General features: G+C 54.8%; 1 protein-coding gene across 2 annotated transcripts in view; it reads left to right on the plus strand.

Annotated features, from left to right (window-relative positions):
• PDE2A (phosphodiesterase 2A) overlaps window positions 1-24,935 on the plus strand; it is a 91,707-nt gene that overhangs the window by 43,092 nt on the left and 23,680 nt on the right. For both annotated transcript variants that reach the window (XM_065882247.1, XM_065882248.1), the window contains exons 3-4: window positions 16,832-16,921; window positions 20,282-20,370. In XM_065882247.1, coding sequence (XP_065738319.1) covers window positions 16,832-16,921; window positions 20,282-20,370 — 179 coding nt within the window. The remainder of the gene's footprint in view (window positions 1-16,831; window positions 16,922-20,281; window positions 20,371-24,935) is intronic.

Consider the following 24,935-nt stretch of genomic DNA (forward strand, 5'->3'; position numbering starts at 1 on the left):
TCCTGTCTGCTGCCCCCACCTTGGGATGCCTTTTCTTCCACTTCCTTGTCTGTCCCAGCTCTCAGCTGGCTTCCTTTGGGAAGCCTTCCCTAACTCCCTAACCCCCTAACCCTGTGTCCTCCCCCTTTCACGCCCAGTCCCTCTCCTCTGGCTCCCAGCAGCTTCAGCCTGAGCCCCACAGACCAGCTAAGGTCTTGTCCCAAGCTACTCAGACAATGCAGACAGCTGCGTCCAGGCTGCCCAAGAGTCCCCCTTCTGGGAAGCACAGGCCTGGACACTGGGAGTAGGGCAGGGCCCAGAGGTCAGCTCCTTTCAGTGACACAGCACAAGCCCAGGTACGCGGGGGATCCAGGTTGATTGAACGGGGGGATAATCCCACGGGCCCAGCGAGGATAGGGGCAGGTAGAGGGGCCCAGGGCTTCTGCCAGCCAGCTGGCTCTGGGGCTTTAGGCTGTGTATTCCAGGCTGGGCCAGGCCTGACTGGGGCCCTGACAACAGGAAATCCTTGAAGGAGCAGGCAGTGGCTGAGCACAGCAACAGGAAGCAGCCTTGACATGGGGCAGCAGCTCTGGCGACTGGACCCAGTGTGGGGGTGGTGGTGGGGGGAGCTTGTGGGACCCAGGGTGATGCTGAGGGTGGCACTGAGACACTGATTGTGGGGCAGCGGGTATTCTGCGGTGTGATACTGCGCTTGTGAAATCATGGGATACTGTGTGAAGAGTGAGTGAGTCACTGCGTGTGACACTGAGTATGTGACACTGAGTGATAGCGAGTGTCTGACATCACTTGTCCAAGACTGTGTGAGACAGTGGATGTGCCACCAAGTGTGTGACACCGATACTGTGTGATACTGATTTTGTGATGCTGAGTGACCAAGTGTGACACTGAGGGTGTGACACCGTGAGGATGAAAAATGTAAACACAGATGAATGACACTGCAATAACAGGTGTGGTCCTGAGTTTGGAGCTCGTGTCTGACACTGAATGGTCAGTGTGGGCCCCAGGCATATGGTGAGTCTGAGTGTGCGACCAAGGGCGTAACACAGAGTGACATCAAGTGTGTGAAAACCAGGGTGTGATACTGTGTGACCCTGACCCTGACATTGAATGTGTGATGCCGTGTGTAATGGTTGCGACAACGTGAACTGTGAACACACAACCCTGTGTGTGATACTGTCATGGGAAGAGCCCGACGGGTTCAGGCAGGGAAATGACATGATCCAGTCTATGATTTTGAAAGAGTCTGTACTCTGGCTGCAGAGTGGATGCAGGGGACCAGTTGGAGGGGCCAAGAGGAGACGGGCAGACAGTTGGAGGCTGCTGCAACCCCCTAGGCAGGAGATGGTGGTGCCTGGGCTAAGGGGTGGGCAGAGTTGGAGAGAAATGGACAAACCTTGGAGATATTCGCAGGTAGAAATGACTGAACTTGCTGATGAATTGGAGGATGAACCAGAAGGAAAAAGGGAGGATGGCTGCCAGGTTTCTGACTTGAAGAACCAAGGGATGGTTGGTGGAGATGTTACTGGGATGGGTAAAGACTCGGGGAAGGTCAGGATTCATGGGATGGGGGAGGACAAGGAGGCAGAGACTGACAGACCTGTTTCAGGTGTAAGTCAGACATCCAGGTGAAGACGTCCAGTGGGCAGCAGAGGCCAGGCTGGGGATATATTTAGGAGTCAGCAGGCAGAGCTGCTTTATTAAACCATGGACCTTGCTGGGATGACCTAGGGAGAGAGCGTAGTGAGAGAAGAGGTGAGGAATGAGGACTGAGCCCTGAGGTGAAGGGGAGCAGCAAAGAGACAGAGGAGGGGCAGCCAGGCAGGTGGAGGAGACCAGACAGGTGAAGCCAGAAGTCACGGGAGGGGAGAGGTTCACCAGGGAGGGAGGCTGCCACGCTGTCAGGTAAGGTGGGATCAGGGAGATTGTGCTGGGCTGGGCCACGTGCTTAAATAAGCCTGGCAAGAACCCTGTTGGGGACAGGGTGGGGCCAGAAGCCAGATGGCCTGTACAGGTGGTAAGTGGAGGTGAAGACAGAGCATAGTCAGCCCTTTGGAGACCTTCCACTGTGGGGATGCAGAGGAGAGGCATGGTTGCTGCAAAGAGGTGTGAGGTCAAGGGAGAGTACAATTTTTTTTATTATGGAATATTTTAAACACACAATAGGAGGGAGAATACAATACGCTTGCCATATACCCCTCACCCAAATCTAACAGTTATTAAGATTTAGACATATTTAGTTCATCTACCCCTCTTTTCTTTTCATTTTCCTTTCTTGAAATACATTATTAAAAATTTTTTTAATTGTGATAAAATGTGCATAATATAAAATTTACCATCTTAACTGTTTTTAAATGTAGGGTTCAGTGGCGTTAAGTACATTCACATTGATGTGCATTTTCCAGAACATTTTTCACTTTGCAAAACTGAAACTTATACCCATTAAACAATCTCCCCCTCCCCCCAGCCCCAGGTAACCACTCTTCTATTTTCTGTCTCTATGACTCTGACTATCCTAGGTATATCATATAAGTGGAATCATACAGTATTTGTCTTTTCATGACTGACATTTCATTCAGCATAATGTCCTCAAGGTTCATCCAGGCCACGTTATAACATATGTCAGAATTCCCTTCCTCTTTGAGGCTGAATGATATTCTATTGCATGAATAAACCACATTTTGTTTACCAGTTCATCCATTGATGGGCACTTGGGTTGCTTCCACCTTTTGACTTTTATGAATAGTGCTGCTGTGAACATGGGTGTACAAATAGCTCTTTAAGATCCTGCTTTCAATTCTTTTAGCTATATAACCAGAAGTGGAATTGCTGGGTCATATGGTAACTTAATCTTTAATTTTTGAGGAACCACCATACTGTTTTCCACAGCAGCTGTACCATTTTACACTCCCACCAACAGTGTACCAGGTTCCAGTTTCTCCACATCCTCACCAACACTTTTTTTTCTTTAATTAATTAGTTAATTAATTAATTTATGGCTCCATTGGGTCTTCGTTGCGGTGTGAGGGCTTCTCATTGTGGTGGCTTCTTTTTGTTGCGGAGCACAGGCTCTAGGCCTGCGGGCTTCAGTAGTTGTGGCTCACAGGCTCAGTAGTTGTGGCTCGCGGGCTCTAGAGTGTAGGCTCAGTAGTGGTGGCGCACGGGCTTCGTTGCTCCGCGGCATGTGGGATCTTCCCAGACCAGGGCTCAAACCCGTGTCGCCTGCATTGGCAGGAGGATTCTTAACCACTGTGCCACCAGGGAAGTCCTTTTTTTTTCTTAATAGCAGCCATCCTAATGAGTGTGAGGTTGTATCTCATTGCGGTTCCTTTTTTTTAAAGTACATTTATTTATTATTTATTTTTTTATTTTTGGCTGCGTTGGGTCTTCGTTGCTGCACATGGGCTTGCTCTAGTTGCGGTGAACTGGGGCTACTCTTCGATGTGGTGCACGGGCTTCTCATTGCAGTGGCTTCTCTTCTTGTGGAGCACGGGCTCTAGGCACCCCAGCTTCAGTAGTTGTGGCACGCGGGCTCGGTAGTTGTGGCACACGGGCTTACTTGCTCTGTGGCATGTGGGATCTTCCCGAACCAGGGCTCGAACCCATGTCCCCTGCGTTGGCAGATGGATTCTTAACCACTGCCCCACCAGGGAAGCCCCTCATTGTAGTTTTGATTTGCATTCCTTGATTATTAGTGCTGCTGAGCGTCTTTTCATGTGCTTGTTGGCCATTCGTACATCTTTAGAGAAATGTCTATTCAAGGCCTTTGCCCATTTTAAAATCAGGTTGTTTGTTTACTTTGTGGTTGAGCTGTAGGACTTCTTTATATATTCTGGATACTAACCCCTTATCAGATATATGATTGCAAATATTTTCTCCCATTTTATAGGTTGCTTTGCTGAAGTATTTTAACACAAATCTCAGACATGATGTCATTTCACCAAAGGTGGATATTTTTAAGGTCAGAAGGTCCTGGATGATGCTGAAATGAGACAGTGCAACACAGAGCCAGCTTGGAACTGTATGTGTAAGGCTGTGTGAGGGTGACACTGGGGACCTTGAGACATTGTGTGTGACGCTGAAGGTGGGTCACCCTGATTGAGGGCAAAAGTGATAGTTTCACTGTGTGTGGCCCCGTGACAGTGATGTGTGACACTGTGGACACTGTGAAGTGATTGTGTGTCACTGAGTATGTGGGACATGCCATATGAAGGTGACAGTGATCGTGTCCCTGTGTGTTGCCCTGAGGTGGTGAGTATGACACAGAGTGGATGCCGCATGGGAACGAGAGGGATTGCGGTGTGTTGTGGTTGACGGGGGTGTGTGCGACCGTGTCGGATCAGCGCCAGCCTCAGCTGCTGACCGTCAGACGGAGGACAGACATCACAGAGTGGACAAGGAGAAACGCTCGATGGGGACAGAAATGGTGTCTGGGCCCAAGTATGAGCTGGCGTGAGGCCTGTTCCTTTCTCTGAACTCTCCAGGAAGGCTTCCTGGAGGCAGGGCGGGAGCTCGGTAGTGGGACGCTGCAGGTACCTGTTAAGCTATGGTGTCAGACAGCCCTGTCTGGCTGTGATATTTAGCAAGTTATTTTATCTCTTGAGCCTCAATTCCCTCAAGTATAAAATAGGGTGGTTGGGAGGATTACGTGAAATCCTAAATGAACACAGTGCCTGGCACTGAGCAAATGCTCAGTGGTCTCTTGGGGAGACCACCCCTCAAATCCGTGTGCCCAGACACCTGGTGTGATGGGAGCGCCAGTGGGTGCACAGAGAGGGTGCACAGAATGAATGATGTGTTCTATGCCCTCAGCCCTCCCTCTCCCGCCCCTTCTGTCCCCTGCTCAGCATTGTCAGGGCCTCCCCACCCCAGCTTGCTCCCCTCCACTCCTCTCCCTGGCTCCTGCCGTCCTCACCCGCTCTCAGCCTCCAGCCCAGGCTCCTGCAGCCTCATTCAATTAGGCCGATGCAATTTGCTCAAGAAAAAAATGCCATAATTTGGTTAATCACACCAGTAGGGGATCTGGCCCTGGTGGGGTGGGTGGGGATGGGTAGGAGATCCACCCCAGTAGCTGAGAGCACAGGTCTGGAAGTGCCTGTCTCTTGGGAGAGACCCACCCACTCCCTTGGGTTCCATTCTGGAGCCAGAAGAGTCCAGAGCTTGGGTCTCCCCAACTCCAGCCACAGAGATCTTGAGACAAAGGCTTGGAATGACCTGGTTCACTCATGACCCTGGAGGGTCCCTGGCCCTTTTCCATGTCTCAGTCTCCCTGTCTGACAATGAGAGTGGGTTGGGGGGTAGTCTCTGAGCCTCTGGCCAGCATAGCTGGTCTCTGCATCCCAGATCTGGTCAGTCCCCCCTTATGGCTTCCGTAGGGCCTTCTCTTGGGCTTTGGAGAGGGTGGGGTAGAGGGTGGGTGAAGGGGACAGAACCCTAGGGGGAGTTAGGAGGGGGCGGGTATCCTCAGAGCCTCATCTCTGTCCAGAGTCAGAGACCCTCTAGTCCCAGGCTGCATACCTGGAGCGAGGGCAGGAAGAAAGGGAGCTGGTATTTCTTGGTCACCTGCAGGGCCACAGCTTCTAACCTCACAGGTTGTACCTTGCTTGCACAGGGCTCCAACAGAGGCAGGGTGGCACTAAAACCCAGCTCATTCTCCCCCACCAATCCTTGCCCCTCAGGCTGCATTTGCCCAGAGGGTTGGGGTCACCTCTTTGTAACTTGCACAGAGGTGGCCTAGCCCCTAGCTGGGAACAGCTTAGGCAGGACCTCATGGTTCCATTTGAGTCTTCCCAGTGGCTCTGGGAGAAGGCACCATTTTATAGATGAGGAAACTGAGCCCAGGGAGGTGAAAAGCTTGTCCAGTGCCACACAGGTGGTGTGTGGCAGGGTAGGGATGTGAGCCCAGGTCTGGCAGAGGTGATGGAGGAGGTGGTGGGGTCCACGGGGCAGGAGAATCAAACCCCCCACAGGCACAGATGCCAGCACTCAACCATAAACTCATTCACTTGCTCGGAGACAAAACCAGCCACTGGTGCGCTCACAGTTCCACAGACAGCTACACACTTGCTGCACACACCCAGGCTCACACAGACACTGACAACCCACATCACACATGCACGGGCAGCCGTACGTGCAGATGGCTCGTGCACAGATGGTGCCTCAGGGGTGCTCACACATTCACACTTTCACATACATTCTCCCAGAGTCCCAGAGCCACATGCTTTCACACAGATATCCTTCTAATAACCCAAGGGGCATATTCTGCTGTGGTTACATGATGGCCTGTAGGGACATGCATCATGGACAACTAATGGGCAGGCCACACATGTGCTTAGGTCACTAGCAAAGCAGGAGTGGCCTACAAAGTGGGAAAAAAAGTCAGTTGTGATGAGTGTATTCAGAATTTTGCAGTCAGAAAAGTCACACAAATGTGATTTTAATGTTCATTTCCAAGACAAAATTTATATAAGGTCTGGTGAGACTGGGGTACATCCTCATCTTTTTAGGGTTTGGGGGCCTCTAAAGGACCTGCACAGATTCACAGGCACAAGAGTCACGTGAGATCCCCTGGACTCACATATTTACCTGGCCCTGGGCTCTGTGTGTGTGTGTACACGCACTCGGTTGCTCCCGGATCCTTGAGATATGAGGATATGAGGAGGGAGAGTAGGAAAAGTTCCAGAGACTCCGGATGTTTGTTCTGTGGCTTCCTGGGCCCTCCAGAGGCAAATGATTTTGGATGCCAGCCTGTCTGCCCGGGCGGGGTGGTGGGCTGGTGGGTTGTGTGAGGAGCCCTGCCTCTGGAGCCCCAGCGAGGGGACCCTGCGAAATGATGCGGTGTGACCGAGGCCCACGGCCAGCTTCCTGTGGACTTGTGGACCCGTCAACGCCCCTCTTTGGGGCTCGGTTCCCCCATCTGAAAAATGGAGGCAGAGAGGAGGTGAGACTAGATGGGCTTTCACCCAGAGACTGAAATGGAGAGACATTCCAGGCCCGGGGTGCAGAAGAGAAAACCAAAGCTGGGGTGGGGAGATGGAGGGGCCAGTAAGGTCCAGGGTTCAGGGCAGGGCGTGGGGCCCCAGAGCCTGCAGTGTCTCCCCAGTGTCCCCTTCCCTGGAGAAGGGCCGCACCTCAGAGCTTTGCTCGGGGCAGTGGTGGCGCGGAGAGGCTCAGCCCTTGTTGATCTGCCAAGGGGAACAGTGGAGGGGGGCTGGGGATGAGAACAGGACCAGGGAGCAGGATAGCACAGTGTGGGTGGGGCACTGGGGCAGACCTGGGCTGAGCCTGGAAGCAGCAGTCCCCAACCTTTTTGGCACCAGGGACCGGTTTCGGTTTCGTGGGAGACAGTTCTTCCACGGACGAGGGCGGGGGGAGGATGGTTCAGGCGGTAGTGCCAGTGATGGGGTGCATCGCGGCAGTTGAAGCTTTGCTCACTCGCCCACTACTCACCTCCTGCTGTGTGGCCAGGTTCCTAACAGGCTGCAGCCCAGTACCGGGTCTGCGGCCGCGGGGTTAGGAACCCCTGCCTGGAAGGACAGGAGGGGAGAAGAGAGGACATCTGGTGCAGGAAATGGAAAAGGAAGAGCCAAGGCCTGGAGGTGGGGGGATGAAGGGGTTGGGGGATTAAGGTTGGAGAGTTGGGAATAGTCTAGAGCATGGAGCCTGGACCAGGGTGTCAGCAGGAACAGCAGTGGCCTCGTCTGAGGTGCTTCACAAACAACTCCAGCAGGTCCGGGAGCTCAGAGCCTATCCCAGGGCCCTGGGAGCCATGGCAGGCTTCTGCAAGGGAGGAATACAGCACTGCAGCTACGGGTTGGGGGAGGCTCAGAAAGGCCCCCCGCTCTGGGGAACAGAGTGGTTGGGAGCCCAGAGGCAGGGACATGCCTGAGATGAACCCTGCCCAGAAGATTTCTCATTCCAGCCCCCAATACAGTGGGACTATTTTTAGGAACAATTAAAGTGCTCACACATTCCTGCAGGGGCAGGGAGAAGGAAGGGGGGCCAGGAGCCAGTGCAGAGGGAAAGGGTGGACCCCGCTCCTCCCTCCAATTCTGGCTTTGTCCTCGGGACTGGGGAGGCTTGAAGACCCTGGCCAGCCCGGCCTCCCCAGCCCTGTCCCCAGGGTCCCCTCCTGGCTCTTGTGTCTGTCCCTCTGCCTCTGAATCGGTCCTCATCTCTGTCCCAGTCTCTTTCTCAGACTCACCCTCCCTCCCAACCCCCGCCCCCCATGCCTGGATTTGGGGAACAGCTGGGATGGGCCAGGCCCTGAAGACAGAGCCAAATACAGTCATGGGACCCACAGTGAGGCTGTGGGAGAGACACATACCAGAGAAGAACAGACTGAGAGAGAGACAGATATGGAGATATGGAGCCTCCCAGGAAGGCTGGGAGGGAAACAGAGCTCAGGTCAGAGCCAGGAGAGCCCCATGGCAGTGGCAGCCGCTCTGTCTCCTGCTGTCGGTCTTGTGCTGGAGGAGATACTCTGCCAGACCTGCCCGCCCTTCACTCCCAGCAGCCCCTCCCCAGGTTAGCCCTTCCTCCCTGCCCTCTGCAGGCCCACACTGACCCTGGACCAGGCCAGTGCCATCCAGCATTTACCTCCCACTGTGGGTACCGTGTCTGGCACAGAGGGAGAGACACGAGGCCCTGTCCCTGGTCTGGAGGAGGGCACCCAGCTCCACCCTGCACCTGAGAGGGGCTCAGCCTATCTGCTGGCCAAGGCAAGGAACTGGAGGGGCCGCTAAGGCAAACAGTGCATAGCAGGGAGGGAGCCTAGTGTGTCCCGGAGGCCTCTGGACTGGGGCAAAGGCCTCCTGACTCCACGTGAGACCCTGGGCAAGTCCTTTCCTGCCTCTCCTGGTCTTAGTCTACCCTCATCAAGCTGGGGATTTGGCTCCATAGGCCTGGGGCCCTGTAGACTCTGATCCTGTGGGAATTCTCCGGAGGCCTGGGAAGAGGACAAGTGACCCACCCAGGAAGGCTGCCTGGAGGAGCCTTCATGAAAGAAGGTGATAAAGATAGTGCTCCCCTCAGGGAAGAGCCCCTCCTTCCTGGCATGCTGTCCCCTACCCTGCCTGTACTGGGAGGTGATCCTGAGGCAGAAGGGCCTCCTGGCCTGCAGAGATGCCTTGGAAAGGTTGCCAAAAGTTCTCAGCACAAGGCACCCTCATACCTTAGGCTCCTGTAAGACAGTCACTGTGCCAGACTTGGGAGACTTTGAGAGGGTGCAGCTGTCTCCCTGGCCTGGGGACCTTTGGGAGTCATGGGGTCCATCCCTCTGCTTGGTAATGGCATATACCCTTCACAGCCCAACAGCCCTGGGCTCTCAGGAGTCCAGCTATCATTTTATAGCTCAGCAAACACCTCCTGACACCTGTGACAGGCTGTATGATACCGGGGTCCCCAGGAGGAATAGGGCACAACCTCTGCCCTCTAAGAACCCCCAATCTGATCGGGGAGCCAGATGGGCAGTAGTGGCAACTCTGCATGCCATGCCATCGTGGGGAGCACAGGGCTGTACGAGCCCCGGGGTGGGAGGCTCATTTATTCATTCATTCGTGTATCCAGTCGTTCCTTAAGCCATCATTTCCTGAGAGACATTAACTCTTTTCTGACGCTAGTCCACTGGGTCACTCAGCTCCATCCTCCTCTCCAGCTTGGGCCACTGTGCCTGCCTCTCAGAGGCTCCTGGACTTGCTTTGTCCAGCTCCCAGCCCACGCTGAAGGCCACGGAGCCGGTGAGGCTGAGGAGGGTTTGAAGACATTAAGAGTCATGGAACCCAGAGCTGGAGGCCAGCCAGGCTCATCAAGTCCTTTCTCATGGCACAGACTCCCTAGCAGGGCCCCTGTCCTTGTTTGCACACCACTGGGGTCGGGGAGCCCACCTCCTTCCTGCCCAGGCTTCTCTTTTGTGGTTTGACTGACTCACAGCCAGCTTATACCTGCCAGCCCGCTGTGCCGAGCTCTGCCCACACGGGCCCTTGGCCCAGGAATCAAGGACAGGAGAGGCATCAGGTATTTGGGACAGCAGTGATGAGGGGATTTTGCTGCTGTTCTGGGGAGGAAGACTGTGGCATCGAGAAGAATGTGGGCAATGGGAGTGGACGCAGCTATTGGCTCTGCCCTGCGGATGAGGCAGCGGGACGTGGGGAGCTAGGGGAGAAGCCCTGAGCCTGTCCTGGACTCCCCCCGAGACCATCCTCCCCCTCGCACACTGGGCTCTGCCCTCCCTCCCTCTTCCCACCCCATCCTTTCCTCACCCCAGACCCTGTGCTAGGGACTGAGGGGGCCCAGCGAGTCAGGTCCTCGGAGAGCTGACCGTTCATACAATCCCTGCCTTCCCTCCCCAGTTCCTTCCCCTTCTCCTTCATCCAACCCCAAACCTAGCCCTTGAGGAATCCAGGGGGGCCTGGGACAATTGGGAGGGCATTTTGGAGGAGGCAGGAGCTAGAGTAAAAGCTGAGACCGGCTTAGAAATGGTGAGGGTCCCGGGAGGAGCTGTGTGTAAATGTTGGAGGGAAGGAGCCCACAGGATGGGGCCGAGCTCATCGGGGAGGTCGGGGGACGGGGTGGGGGAGCGCCAGGACCGGGCTCAGGTGTATTCTACAGTGCACGTGTCTCCAGTGTGGCTCGGAGGCTGGGGACGCGGCCCTGTTGGAGTAACAACTGAAGCCAGAGTCTGCGAGGGGTGGGGGAGGGGAAAGGGGGGACCCAGAGGAGGGAGGAGAGGAAGAGAAGGAGAGGTAGGAGGAAGGGGGAAGGGCAGGTCCTTCCTTGAGGGCTGGGCCCCTTCTACACACCCCGGCCCCATGTCACCCCACTGTCCCCCCTCGCTCCTTCCAGGACGCCTGCCTCTGCCTTCTCTGGGGACCTTCTCTGAGGAGCCCCCTCGTGCGAGGGAAGTGGCACGGACCTGCTGCCAGAAGCTGGGTCATTCTCACCTGAGCAAGGCCCCACCCCTTTGATCCTTAGTCTCCTCAGCTCTAAAACGGTGTGGTCAGCACAGGTGCCTCCCAGGGTTGGTAGGAGGATGAGAGAGAGTGTGTGTCGCTGGGTCTCAAAGTGTGGTCCCTGGGGCGGCAGCAGCAGCAGCAGCAGCATCTATGGATGTGTTGGAAATGCAAATTCTTGGCCTCATCCAAGACCTACTGTATCAGAAACTCTGGGGGTAGGGCCAGCAAGCTGGATATTAACAAGCCCTCCAGGGGATTCTGGTGCACAGTCAAGGTTGAGAACCACTGATGGACACCTCTAGCACACAGTAGGTGCTTGAGAAAGGTGCCTTTTCTCCCCCAAAGCCTGATACCCCACTCAAGCAGGGCCCTGACATGTGAGCTTGTCCAACTGTGGCCTGGGTCTCTCTCCTGTCGCTTCCTCAGATCAGGTCTCCCAAGGGTCACCAAGCCTCTTTCCTCTATTTTCCTGCCCCTGGTCCAGCTCAGCCTTGTTGAGGGGAGATCTGGGGCTGCAAGATCTTAGCACTCCTGGGCGGCTCTTGGCATATTTAAGGCACCGGTGTCTGTTAGAGGCAGCTCCTGGGCGGGTGGCAGGTCTGGGCCGGCAGGAGGGGAGGGAGGAGATGGGGCTGCCTCTCCTGCTTCCTGGCTGTCTCCTGATTCTACAGGGCCAGACATGCTGTGAGGACGGTGAGAGTCACAGAGTAAGCTTGGGGTGCTCGGGCTCGGCTGGGGTCTGATGCCCAGCCCACAGGGGCTTCTCTGGCCTGAGCCTCCAGGAGGCCTCCTTTGGGGGAGCTCTGCCAGTCACCCCGGCGGAGCAGATGGGCTTACAAGTGCCAGGCACATGCTGGGCTCAGAGACAGATGTGTGCCTTTGCCCTTGAAGGCCCTGTTCTCTGGGAAGAGAAGAAGCTGTGTATAATGCCCACCAGAATGGGAGGCAGGAAGCAGAAGAATAGATGGCATCTGCCCTGGCACCCCTGGTTTCTCTCATCATGGCCACTTTCCTGGGTTCCCTTGTCCTGTGGGTGCCTATCTTGGGTCAGGGGCTTTCTCCCCAAGTTTTCGAGGTAACCACTTAGAGGTTTGGGGGAGGAGTGGGCAGGAGAGCCTGGAGTTGGGGGGAGGGGCAGAACCATACAGGAGAGAGAGGGCGGAAGCCATCTGAGAGGAGAGAGGATTTGGAGGTGGGAAAAGGCATTGAGATTCTTGGAGACAAGACAGGAGAGCAGCCTGTGACAGAGATGGGCGTCAACTGAGGGAAGCATGGAGAGAAGGAGCGAGACGTCACACTCGGAGAGATCAGGGAGACAGAGCCTGAGAGACAGACACAGCCCCAGGGGGAAGGAAAGAGGAATAGAGAGGGAGAGGGACTCCAAAGTCCTGGGGGATCTTGAAGGTCCCCCCTTTAGAGAAAAGGACACCAAAGCCCAGAGAGGGAGGGCGCCCGTAACCCCAGGCCACACAGGACCTAGCACAGGCAGAGCTGGGTAAGTCAGTATGTATGGCCAGTCCCAGTAACACAGCTTGTCTTAGGAGGCCCCTGAGTGTTGGGTTTGATGTTACTACCTTCTTCTAGGCCGCCGTGGGGGCACTAGGAGGCTTCCCTCCAGAGAGCGAGGGGTGGGCTCTAGGTTCCAGGCAGCGGGGAGAGCAATAGAAGGGTCAGTGGAGGTGGGGAAAGACATAGAGACTCATGGAGACAAGGCAGGAAACTAGCTTGTGACAGTGACACTGACCTTCAAGAAGGCCATCCGTGCCTGTGCTAGTGGCTCCAGAAGGGATAAGGCCAAGGTCTCTGGCTTCATATAATCCATTAAGGAGTTAGAAGTAATTTTGTCCAGACCCTCTCCCCTGTCCAAATGAGTGCAGAAAGGCTGATCCAGCCCCAACGCTGGCTCCAGAGGAGCCCTCACTCAGAACAGGCTCCCCTTTCTTGGTATCTGAGGTGAAAGATTAGTGTGTGGGAGTGGCACTGTCTGTAGTGCTGAGTGGACCTACCTCCAACAATACAGCTGCAGGTAGGGAGCTGGGGAAAGTAGAAAGGCTCCATCCACCCATCCATCCATCCACCCACTCCATCCATCCATCCATTCACATATCCATCCACCCATCCTCACTGAATTAAAACACAAAATCATAGAACTATATGTTGCAAGCTGGAAGGACCCATTTTTAATAATGAGGAAACTGAGACTCAGAAGAGGAAGGGGCCTACCAAGGCCACACAGAGCTTCCGTAGTCAGTCCGGGACAGGACTGGAAATCGCTGCTCTTTTCTACACGCCACAGATTCTCCTCTGGAGTCTGGGATTGCTGGTTGTGTTGCTGATATTTATACTGATGGCTGTTCAGAATAGCTGCAAAAGCAGGAAACGTGACCTCTCTCGCCTCACCCTGAGCCTGGCTGTGTGTGTGAGTGTGTTTGCATGTGCGTGTGTGTGCATGCCTAAGTGCATATTTATGTGTGCATTGTATATAGGGTTGCGTTTTTATCCTTGTGTGTGCGTGTTTGTGTGAGGGTGTGTGCATGGCAGTATGTATGTGTATGACGTGTAGACGTTCGTGAGAACATGTATGGCTCTGCTTGTACTTTCCCTTTCCTCATCTTTTTAAGATTTCTGGGGTTTTAACCTCTGACTTGAGCTTTGTTAGTCCCCACCTGGGCCTCCAAATTGGGAATTTCCCTACTTCCCATTCTCAGCTGCTCCCCATTGATTCTCCTTTCACTGGGGCAGCCGCTCTGTCCTCTGAGCCCCGCCCCCCCGTGGACTTTGGAATTTGAGCTATTTCCTCCCTGAGTTAATGCAGGAGGTGAAGTTGCTTTGAGATCAGGGAAGATTCAAGGAGAAGGTGGCATGTGAGCGAGTCTTAAAGGCCAGGTATGAAGTGGCCTTTCCCGGCTGTGGTTCCTGCACTCAACACCCCCCATCCTGGGGCGGGCAGGGCAGGGCCAGGAGGTGGGTGGACAGAAGGATGCCAGGCAGAGAGCTCCGGGCTTCATGGGCCATGTCTGCATCCAGCCCACTCAGGACCCCTCCCCGCTGCTGCCCCAACTCTCCCAAAGTTTCCTTTTCCATTCCCCCCCCCCTCACTGCCATTATCCTGCCCTCTGCCTGAGGAGTCACAGAAAACTGACCAATCCAAGCAAAGGCCAGACAGGCACCCACCAATTCCAGTAAAGGACAATTCAGGGCATTCCCCAATCCAAGTAAAGGGCAGGTCGAGGAGCCACCAATCAGAACAAAGGACAAACTATTCTCTCTAAGCCCCCTGAGGAGGGAGCTGGGGGTCGGTGCAGAGCAGAAGCAAGAGAGAGGCTGGAGATCCAGAATCGTGGGTTCTGGACCTGGCTCTGCCCTGACTGGCTGGCTGACCACAGATGGGGCATTGCTTCTTTTTGAGCCTCAGTTTCTTCATCTGTCAAATGGGGACACTTAGCTGTCCCAAGTCTATGGCTTTGAGAAATGTCTCCCCCTACCTGAGAGCTTACTCCATCACCTTGGCCCCTCTTCTCCAACTTCCACACTATACACATAAACTCCACTGGAGGGCAGGGCCCCTCAGGGCTTAGCTTGTCCATCCCCACTGTCTCCAGGCAGGAACAGACCTAAACCAGCACCACCTCTGGAGCCGAGCCCTGGGAACCCCAGTCTGAGGAGCCTGGGTTGACAGATTTTAGTTGGGGATTATTTGGGGCATCAGCTCTTCCTCCCTGCTTTAGTCTGCAGAATTGACCTCGAAAGGCCACAATAGCCCATGTGTATACTGTGCGTGCAGGTGTTGCTGAGTCCTGGCCTTGTGACTCCATAAGGAAGTAGCTGCACCTGTGTGAACCTGTACGTGTACCTGGAGGGTGTCTGAAGGCAGGCTGGGGTATTTCTGAGAGGATGTGAAGGTTTGTGGCTGTGTGGCTGGGTATGTGTGGTGCTGAGGGTGTGTGAACTGTGATGAGGAGTGCCTAAGGGTCAAAGGAGAATTGATCCAATTTGGGGATTGTATTGTTTGGAATGCGCAACTTCTGATGTCCTAGGATGGAGACACATCTTCATGACCAAAATGTATCTTCACTTGAGCAGTGAGGGGGATAAAAGAGGAGTTGGGGGCTCGAGAAAGCAATGCCAAGTGAGCATTTGGGGGAGACAGCCCAACACAGGACTGGGTGGGAGTGGGAGGTGGGGTAGGGGAGGAAATTGAAGCCAAGAAGATGCAAGGTGAAATCTGGAGCTGAAGCTTGGACCCTAGGCTTCATCTGGACCCCAGTGCAGGACTCCCCTCTGTAGCCAGTCTGAAAAATGGGCATCTAGCCATTTTTGCATACCCCCAGGTATGGGGAGCTCACTTCCTCTCTCCTGGTGGCCTCTGCCTGTGCAGCGTGGCTCTGCCTAGAAGAAGTTCTTTCATCCCACTGGGCCAAGGCCAGCCTCCTGTGAAATCCTATGGGTCTCCAGGCTGTCTCCAGGACCACAGAGTCCAGTCCCCCTGCCCAGGGAAGCCTGAGATATTGGAGTCAAATACTGAGACCCCTGGGTTCTGCTCTGCTGCAGGCTAGACTCTCCAAGCTTAGTGACATGCAGGACTTGATTTCCAGTTCCCTCCGTACATGGGTCACCTCCTCTGAAAGAGTCTCATCTTGGTCTTACCTGGGACACAATGCACTGGGGATGATTGAATCAGTGGAGGAACTCTCATCTTCTCTATTTAGGTTAATGGATCTTTATTAATACGGCCTGCAGTTTCAGCATTTTAATGTATTACCAGCCACATTTACACTACGGGCTCATGCTGAGCCTGTGGTCCACTAAGACCCTCAATCTCATACCACTTTCACACGAATGGGGCCACGCCATGTGTCCTGCATCCTACAGTTAATCACTTTGCTTTATGAACTCAGCCATCCACAAGGAAGCCATCAGAAAGAACTTCCAGGGGCTAGTGGGGAAGGCATAGCTGAGTGGATGGTATGAGTCACAATTCTGCCTTGGCCCTGGATCCTCTGTTCCATTACCTTTCTCTTTGATCCCCATGGTTCTGGCCAAGTTAATAGAGCGAGAAGCAGGGACCTTTCTTGTCTCTGTTCCGGCTCTCCAAGGACGGGGACTGTTCCTGGGACGGGAAGGCTGTGAGGCAGTCAAGGCTGATCTCTCCTTCTCCTCCTATCTTGCCAGGGGCTGGCCCGTGTTTCTCGCATCTTGTGGGCTCATGCACGCCTTGGATTCTTGCTACTCCCAGCCCCTCACTAGGCTGACAAACGAGACTGTGTGAACCACCTCCCTCCTCAGGAAACTGAGTGGGACTCAGATTCAGCAAATGTTTAGCTGAGCACCTATGTGTGTGGGCACCCTGTGAGGCACTTCTAGGACTCAGTTTCATTTTATCTTCACATTAGCCTGTAGGGGGAGATAGCCTCAGTTGCCCCCAATTTACAGATAGAAGACTGAGGCTCAGTGACTTGACCAAGATGCCCACTGCTAAAAATAGTGGACCTAGGATTCAAATGTGGGGTTTTTTGTTTGCTCGTTTTGCTTTGTATTAATGTGGAAGCTTGTACTTTCCCTGCTTTCCTGAGTTGTCCTTGTCTGAAGGACAAGAGACCTGGGGTCTAGTCTAGACTTGACCTCTTGACTCACTGTGAGTTCTTTGCTAAGTCCCTGGCCCTTCTCTGAGCCCCAGTCTCCCCATCTGTAAGATGAGGGGACTTGGACATTCTAGGGCCTTAAGACTGGTTGGATTCTGAGATCCTAAGATCCTGGGATTCAAGTGTCTGCGAGCCTTGGGCTCTGGTTTAAGCTGGGAATTTGTGTTCCCAGCCACCTGGGTAGGGGGATTGCCCTGGCCTGCCTGGAAAAGGCCCTCACTGCCCTTTCCTCTCTTTCAGGATGCTTTGCTGAGCCTGGGCTCCGTCATCGACATTGCAGGCTTGCAATGGGCTGTCAAAGAGGCCCTGTCAGCTGTGCTGCCCAGAGTGGTAGGTACCTTGTCCCACGCTTCCCCTGCACCCCTAAACCTTTGTCCAGCTCCTTGCTGTACCTACAGGGTTGAGAAGGAAAGAAGAAGCAGGGCCCCCCCCCTCCCCCCGTGAAGGGTTTGGGTGAGTGTTCTGAGAGGGCTTCCTGGAGGAGGAGGACTGAAGCTAAGCCCCCAAAATGAACTTATATAGGAATCCTGGAATGTCTGGGACAAAAAGAGCTTTAGAGCTTAATTGGAAAGATCATGTCTCAGATAATGGAATGGATTCACCTAGGATAATAGCTAGGACATAGTGGAGTCAGGTGGGCTTTGGAATATGTACAGCAGGAAGGATTGAAAGTAGACATGCAGAACTTCCTTGATGCCAGGTCTGGGAGGTGCTGAAATGGGGCTCAGCCTAGATGAATGGATCTGTGCCAAGTTAAAGTGTCCTGTCTGGAGTCAGGAGGCTGGACAAGGTGTCTTCTAGAAACCTTTAAGCTTCTCTCTGACCCATCCCAACACCACAGATGAGGTTGCAGACTGGGGGAGACTGTGACCCTCTTCAACTGCCCCAGGCCACTCCCCAACCTGGCTCCAGTGGCCACTGTCCATCCCTTAGGCAGTAGCATGGATAAACTGGCCCTCAAGACCCAAAGCAGAAGTGTCTCAGCTGTGCCAGATAGAGGGAAGCAGGGACTGTCAGTCCAGGGAGGGAGGCTCTGACTTACCCTAAGGCACATAGAAGACTTCATAGAGGAGGAGATGCCTAAACTGAGTCCTCATAGCCTAGAATGTCCCCTCCCCTACTCTAGACATCAGCCACCAGCAGAGCCCATTGTGTCTGAATCTGCTGGATGGATGAACCACCCGAGGCCCAGAGAGGGAGGGCACTTCCCCCAAGGTCACACAGCATGACAGGAACAAATGGGGCTTGGCACCTAAGCACCCCCATCCCCTTTCCTCAGCTCTGCCTTTTCAAAACCTCCTGGAAGTTCAGAGCCCAGGAGGAGGGCTAATGAGTGAGCTTTATTGATTGTGAAATTGGTAGGAAGTGGGTGGTATGTTGGCTCCCAAAATAAATCCTCCCAGAGATGGGACTGAGGCAACATCTGGCCTGGGGTGGAGAAACATCTGGAAAAGAGGAGGTGGGGAGGATGGCAGGTCAGCGTCCGCGAGGCTGCGCTGGGAGTGGGGAGGAGGATGTGACTGGCCTAGTCTTCACAGGCAGGATGCCTGGTGGTTGTGCCAGCATAGACGCCCTGTACTGGATTAATCGTATCCCCAAAGCTGGGGGTTGGGAAGACAGCTGTGGTCCAGGTGACTAGGTTCCTGGGACAGTGGGAAATGTCTGCCTCGGCCCACCCCGGAGACCTGTGTGAGCTAGGGAAGCCCTGACTTTGCAGAGCCCTGCTGCCTTGATTGCATGGAGGGGCTCAGCCCTCCAAAAAGGGTGGGGAGATGGGAGGTCTGCTCTACCCCTAGGGAGGGGGGAGGAGATGGGGGAGGGGTCTCCCTACCCGCCCGCACCCCCAGGGAGGGGAGTTGCTGGCACCTGGCTCTCTCATCAGCACCCATTGTGGCAGGCGCCCCAAATGCAGATGGTGCTGCCGTGTCTGAAATGGTTCCCTCTTCTCTGCAATAAACTCAGCTAATTTTAACCCGGAGGGCTGTGAGGGAGGGAGTGGGAGGCTCCTTCCTGCCTCCCCACCCTCAGGTTGCCCACCGCTCTCTCTGCCAGGGCAGGACTCTCTGTGTGACCCTGGGTGCTGGGTAGTGTCTTAACCTCTTTGGGAGGCCAAATCCCTTAGGCCCCTCCTGGGCTGCTTAAAGAAGGAGGCTGGAGACAGATGAGGCTTGGGTGGCTTCCTTCCCACTGATTTCTTCATCCCTGAGCTCCTCAGCTATACCCTCACCCAGGAGGACAGAGGGGCTCCAGGTCTTCCTGTGTCTGCCCTTCTCACTCTCCTCAGGCCCTATCATTTCCGGCCCACGCCACCACTAAGCTTGGCTCAGATTCTCTTGAAGTGAGACTGGGATATTGCCTGGGGGTTGGGAGAGGGTGAGGGGCTGGCTGGGGACAGCCACAGGCAACAAGAGTGTCTGACCGGATTGTGGACTGTCACAGTGGTGAAAGGCAACTGCTTCTGCTGAGAAGGATTCCACACTTACTGAGGGTGGGCCTTTAACATTTAGCTGCAATGTCACCTCCTCCAGAAGCCCTCCCTGATACAGTTAGCAGAGAGGAGAGCTCTCCATTCTCCCACTGAGAAAACAACACCTCTCAGCATACTTAGCTGGGCACAGGGGTGCCCCCTCGATGGGGTGTAGGCTCTGCTGAGCCTCTGCATCTCCCTTATCACCTGCAATGCGGGCAGTGGAGACGCTCTGCAGGTTGTGTTGGTTGTGGGTACCTAAGTGTAGCCAGTCCTGCTTGGAGGGAATGTGGATTTTCTCCTGTGGGTCAGTGAGGGCAAGTGCTTCTGCCAGGACATGGTCTGGAACTGAAGGCAGGACTGCTCTGGGCCCTTGGGGAGGGTGGATTGACAAGCTGCAGACTTGACATTCTTCGACCAGAGCTTTGATCTCACTCTGGGGAGTGATCATTCCAAAATACAAATCAGCTCCTGTCTCACAGGGCTCACCAGCCCCTCCCTCCCCAGCAGCAGCCCCTCCCCCTAACACCCTCCCCCAGCTCCCTTCCAGCTCAGCACTGGGCTGACCCCAAGCCCACCTCCGGTGCCCCCTGCCCCCACCATCAGGTCTGTCAATGCTTTGGGCCCTTTACACTTACATACCTATTACTCGGCCCAGAAGACATTCTTCTGTGCCTCACCCACTCCCTGAATGTGTCTAATTCTCACTCCAGTTACAACTTTAAAGTCACTCCCTCCAGGAAGTCCTCCTGGCTTGGGTCATAGTTTGTGATTTCTTGTAGAGTTGTTTGTGTATCTGAGGTAGGAGGGAAGCTTCCAGGGTGTTCTGAGCCTCTCCTGCAGTACGGCCCTGAGAGGACACTCAGTTATTGTTTGCTGAGGCTGGAGACTTGGCAGGGAGATATCTCAGGACTGTGGGGTTGGGGCGATTTGTCTGTACCTTCAGCCCTTCAGACCCTCCCCAGCGCGTTGGATGTGGAGTGATAGGTAAGGAAAGCCGGCAGGGTGATGGGTCACTGCCTGCCCAGAACCCCTCCAAGAGGAGAGAGTGAGGTGCTGAGGTCATAAGGGAACCTTCCTACCCTGACCGCACTTAGGATCACCTGGGGAGTAAAGACAGACAAACAGATGCCCGTGACCTTGTCATCCAGACCCGTGTCAGGCTGGGACTGGGCAGCTGGGAGGGCTTCTCCTCAGGATCTCATGAGTGCCTTCTGTCCTAGGAGACTGTCTACACCTACCTGCTGGATGGGGAATCCCGGCTGGTGTGTGAGGAGCCCCCCCATGAGCTGCCCCAGGAGGGGAAAGTACGGTGAGCTGTTCTCCACCCATTGCCCTCTCACACAGTCAAGGGTGACCACAAGGTCTGGTCTGACCCTCCCCATCTGACCTTGACCTCAGCCTCCCTGCCAGGTGGGGTTCCAGTGGCCGGGTCCACTGTCTTTTCTTGTGTTGTGTTGGGGGAGTGGATGGCACAGGGAAAGCGCTAAGTGGTAGGCTTTCTCCTGGAGAGCTGTTCTAAATCGCTGTAGCCTCCTCAGAGCAAGTCTCAGAAGATTGGGGCTACAGTTTATCAGTTAGAACCCCAGCAGGCTACGAGAACTGCCTGGCAGGTTCTCACAGAATCACAGAATTTGGAATCACAGAATGCTGGTCCCACATGGTGTCAACCCTGAGAATAGGGAGATCAGAAGCAGCGTCCCGCTGTGGGTTCTGGAGCCCAACCGCTTGGGTTCAAATCCCAGCTCCCATTTACTACCTAGGGCAAGGTACTCAGCCTCCCTGTGTCCTGATTTTCTTGCTTGTAAAATGGCAATAATAATAGTACTTACCTCATAGTACTATTATGGGAGGATTCTTGTGATGATTAAATGAGTTTAACACATGCAATGCACTTAAAACTGTATCCATAATGAATGCTAAATGTCTGTTTTTATTTTCATTATGATAGAACATGGAATCACAGACTTTAGGAACATGGGCTCAGCACCCTATGGTCCCTTGATACCTCTGAGCTTACTGAATTCAGCCTCCCTATTTTCCAGATGGGCAAACATTGTGAGACGAGTCCAATGCCACATACCTGGTGTGAGGCAGAGCCAGGTCTGGGACACGGTCTCCTGGCTCCTGGCTGTCTAGGGGACAGTGAAGGGAAGTGGAGCTTGTCCGATGAGAAAGTGTTGACGGGCAGGGGTGCTGGTCCAGAGGGGGGCAGGCCATGGAGGACATGGGCACTGCCTTCTAAGCACCGCAGGGCCATTGTGGGCCCAGAGAGCACAGGGTCAGGAGCTGAGGGCTGAGTAGACACTAGCGGGGGTGTTACTAGAAGGCAGCTCTCCACTCCAACAGGCCAAGCAGTCAGGGATGTGGCTTTTTCAGGTAGTAGCTGAGGCTGGCAAGATACTCACCTTTCACAGAGGCCATGGAAAGAATGCCAGAGGTCCTGATGCTGGGGATGCTGGTGGTCCTGAGGCCCCTCCTGGCACTCGGAACCCTGGATTCCTTGACGCTAATTCTCTCCTCTGGCACTTCCCCATGGAAGGGGCTGGCTCCCCTCCAACAGCTCTGAGCCTTCCCACCTCCTGTTCTCCCATTCGATTCCCTCATGGGGTGGGTGGTGGGTGACACTGTCCCCTTCAGCATCTCCTGACAACTCCTCCCCTCGAGGACAGTGTGAACCAAGCCAGCCATGCCCCTCTCTGGCCTCTAGTGTCCCATCTATAAGACAGCGGGATAGGGCTGGGAGGTCTTTGGAATCTTAAGGGAAAAAAATGCTAGAATGTTCCTTCTGAGCCTTCCCTAATTAGCCCCTAATCCTCAAGAACTTTGCTTAATATGAGTTTGCCCGATCCAGGAAGTTTCTCGTCAAAGCAGCCTGGGAAGCCTCTTTTGGGAGAGGGATGCTGGATCATGGGCTCAGGAGGCAAGAGGTGAGCATCCTTCGGGGTTTGCTCTGCTCCTGAGCCTGTGATGCTCCCCGTAGGCTTTCTACTGTGAGCTGGGGACGGGATGGAGGTTGGGGGGTGTGCCGCCTGCGGTCCAGGCATCTTTGAGGGGGCTCAGATCCTCTGCGTCAGCAGCCCTTTCAATGTCCCCGCCCCCAGCCACCTCGGATTCAGTAAAGCCTTTGGAAAAGGTACAAAAAAAAAAAAAAAAAAAAAAAGCAATTGAAAGTGAATGTTCCAATGCAATTAACCCAGAGTTGAGTGGAAATGGGGAGGCCTGCTGGGAGATTGGGCTCAGAAATCCCAGGAGGCCGAGGAGGTGAGGCAGGTGAGGGGGCAAGAGGGGTGAGGCAGTGGGACGTCCCACCAGCAGGCATTGGGGGTGAAGGTTCAGGCCAGTCCTCTCTTCTGAAATCTGTGCTCTGCCCACCCACACACCCACCGTGTGTCTGGTGCTGAGCCCACCTCCTCGGCTCAGGCTGAGACTGAGGTTTGTGGAAGAGGCAAGAGCACTTGAATGGCAGTCAGACAGGCCTGGATTCTAGCCCGGCCCCATCCCTGCCCCACCGTATCCCCTTCCAAACCTGTTCTCTTATCTATGGAATGGAGCTAACAGTGGGCCCTGTCTATTAGCTTAATGCGATTATAGCTGCCCAGGGCTTAACCCCATGCCAGCACACAGTAGGAGCTTAATGATTGCTGACTGCTTTCCACCCCCAAGTCCCAACACATATACTCACTGGGTGACCTTGAGAAAATTACTTCCCTACCAGGGTCCTTCCAGAGGTGACCTCTGTGGCTCTGGCCCCATCAGGAGACCAGGCAGCAGCCCCAGGCTGAGGTGGAGCCTGAGCTCTGGCCATGCCCCAGTGGAGGGGGCACTCCTCCAGGCAGCCCTGGAGGGCCGGCAGGGCTGGCAAACAGCAGCAGGTGTGAAGTAGAGGTGGATCATAAAGACAGATAAGGGCCCAGGGTGGTGTGGGGAGGCCCCATTAGCTACCCAGCCTCTCCTGCCACTGCCCCGTACCCCTCCGTGAGCTCACGGATGCCGTTTCACCCCCAAGTGTGTTTTAGATTCCCTGCCTCCTTGTGCTTGGATCGTGCTCTTTCCTCCCCTGCAAAGCCCTTCCCTGTACCTTTTCCATCTCTACCAGGCCATTTCCCTTCTCTGCCACGGCCCAGCCAGAGGGCTGCTAGGAGGCCTGCTCTGTAGATCCCCGGCACTAAGGAGGATCCAGTTTTCAGAAAAGGTGTCTGGGTCTTGGTAGCCTCCCTCAGGGATGGGTCTGTCCACGAGAAGAACCCTGGGCTGGGAGCTAGGACAACATGGCTGCAATCACAATCTCATGCACTCTCTCTGGGCCTCAGTCTACGCTTCTGCGTGGTGATAAGATGGGACAGTGTGATGTCCCATCTTATCATAGTGGGATGATAGTGGGATCCCACTATCATCCCACTATCATAGCCCATAGTGGGATGGTCCCACTATGAACCCTGAGGGCTGCAAGGGGGCTTCAGGGCTGGAGGGAGAGAATCCTGGAGGGCTGCCTGGGTGAGAGGCTTCCTGGAAGCCTTCGCCTCACTCATCTTGCTGCCCCAATCTCCCAGCCTATTGCAGTCCCCAGCCCTGCTGCCTTCCTCTTCTCATTGTGTCTCCTGCCATCTTAAAGCCTTTGGTTATTTGCTGCTGAGTGCAGTGAAATCTGGGGCCTTTCAGGCTGCAACGGAGATACCGCCCACACCGGCCCCAGCTGTTGGTCTCCTTCTGCTACCATTTGGGGGGCCCAGGGCCCAACCTCGAGAAATTTCTTCCTCAGAGCTGACCTGGTCACCAATCACTGCAGAATCTGTCTGTCCCTCTGATTTGTCTCAAGGGACACAGAGAACAGTCTTTTCCCATCTCTGGAGTCTCACATTCTGGGAGAGGGAGAGGGAGCGAGAGAGGAGGGTCCGGGGTCCTGGCCTGAATCATAATTTGTCTCCAAGAGAGATGAAAGGGTGAGAGTGAGGTTGAGGCCCCTGGAGTGGGGGGCGGCTCAGTCAAGAGGAGGGGTCCCCACCTAAGAAGGGGTTCAGAGGAGTGGAAGAGGGCCTGGCACTCTTTCCAGGCCATTGACTCTACTCTCCACTAAGCAAATAGTTGTTAAAGGGATGGAACTGTCATAAAGTCCACACCTGTTCCATCTCCCCACTTTGTGCCCATCTGTCTTTATCTTCACTGGGGCAGCCACGACCACCCAGGCACCCAGGGCTGAGTCACTAGCCTTCAGTCTGGGGAGCGGGCCCTGGGCTTTGGCGGGGCCGACCCCAGCATCAAGGTTCACCCCCCAACATCAGCCTGGCAGGGGAGGGGGCCTTCAGGAGGGGAGAGGAGGCAGAGCAGGGGCTCTGAGTTGAGGAGAAGTCATAGGGGTTGTGAGCAGTAGATGACACCCCCAGCCCCAACTGGGTGGGGGAGACACAGCCTCGGAGTCCCCTCCCCCTTCCGATATCTTTGAAACCCCTAGGGAGACAACAGTTCTGGGAAGGGTGAGGCAGAGGAAAAGGGCTCATATAGGAGTGGGTTGAGGTGAGCATGGCCTGGTGCCAGGGTGTGGGGACTCCTGAGGATGGAGGATCCTTGGAGGCCCCAGTGCTTGGTGGAAGATCAGACCCAGTCAAGGTTGACCTGCCCCAGCCCAGCCTCTCCTCTGCTGGCCAGGGACCGCTGAGACTATGGGGCCCTCACTGAGACCCGGTTTCTGTCTCTCAGATTCTCCCTCTCCAGTGAGAGTTTTACTCAGCAGCCAGCACGATCAGCCTGAAACTGAACCTGACCTTCACCTTTTCCTGCTCAAGTCCCTCTCAGGGCTCCCACTGTCCTCAGGATCAAGCCCAGCTCCTCAGGGCCCTGGCTGTCTCCAGCCTTGTTGCCTGTTGTCTGGCCACAGCA

This window comes from Phocoena phocoena, chromosome 8 (genome assembly GCF_963924675.1).
Source record: "Phocoena phocoena chromosome 8, mPhoPho1.1, whole genome shotgun sequence".
Taxonomy (NCBI): domain Eukaryota; kingdom Metazoa; phylum Chordata; class Mammalia; order Artiodactyla; family Phocoenidae; genus Phocoena; species Phocoena phocoena.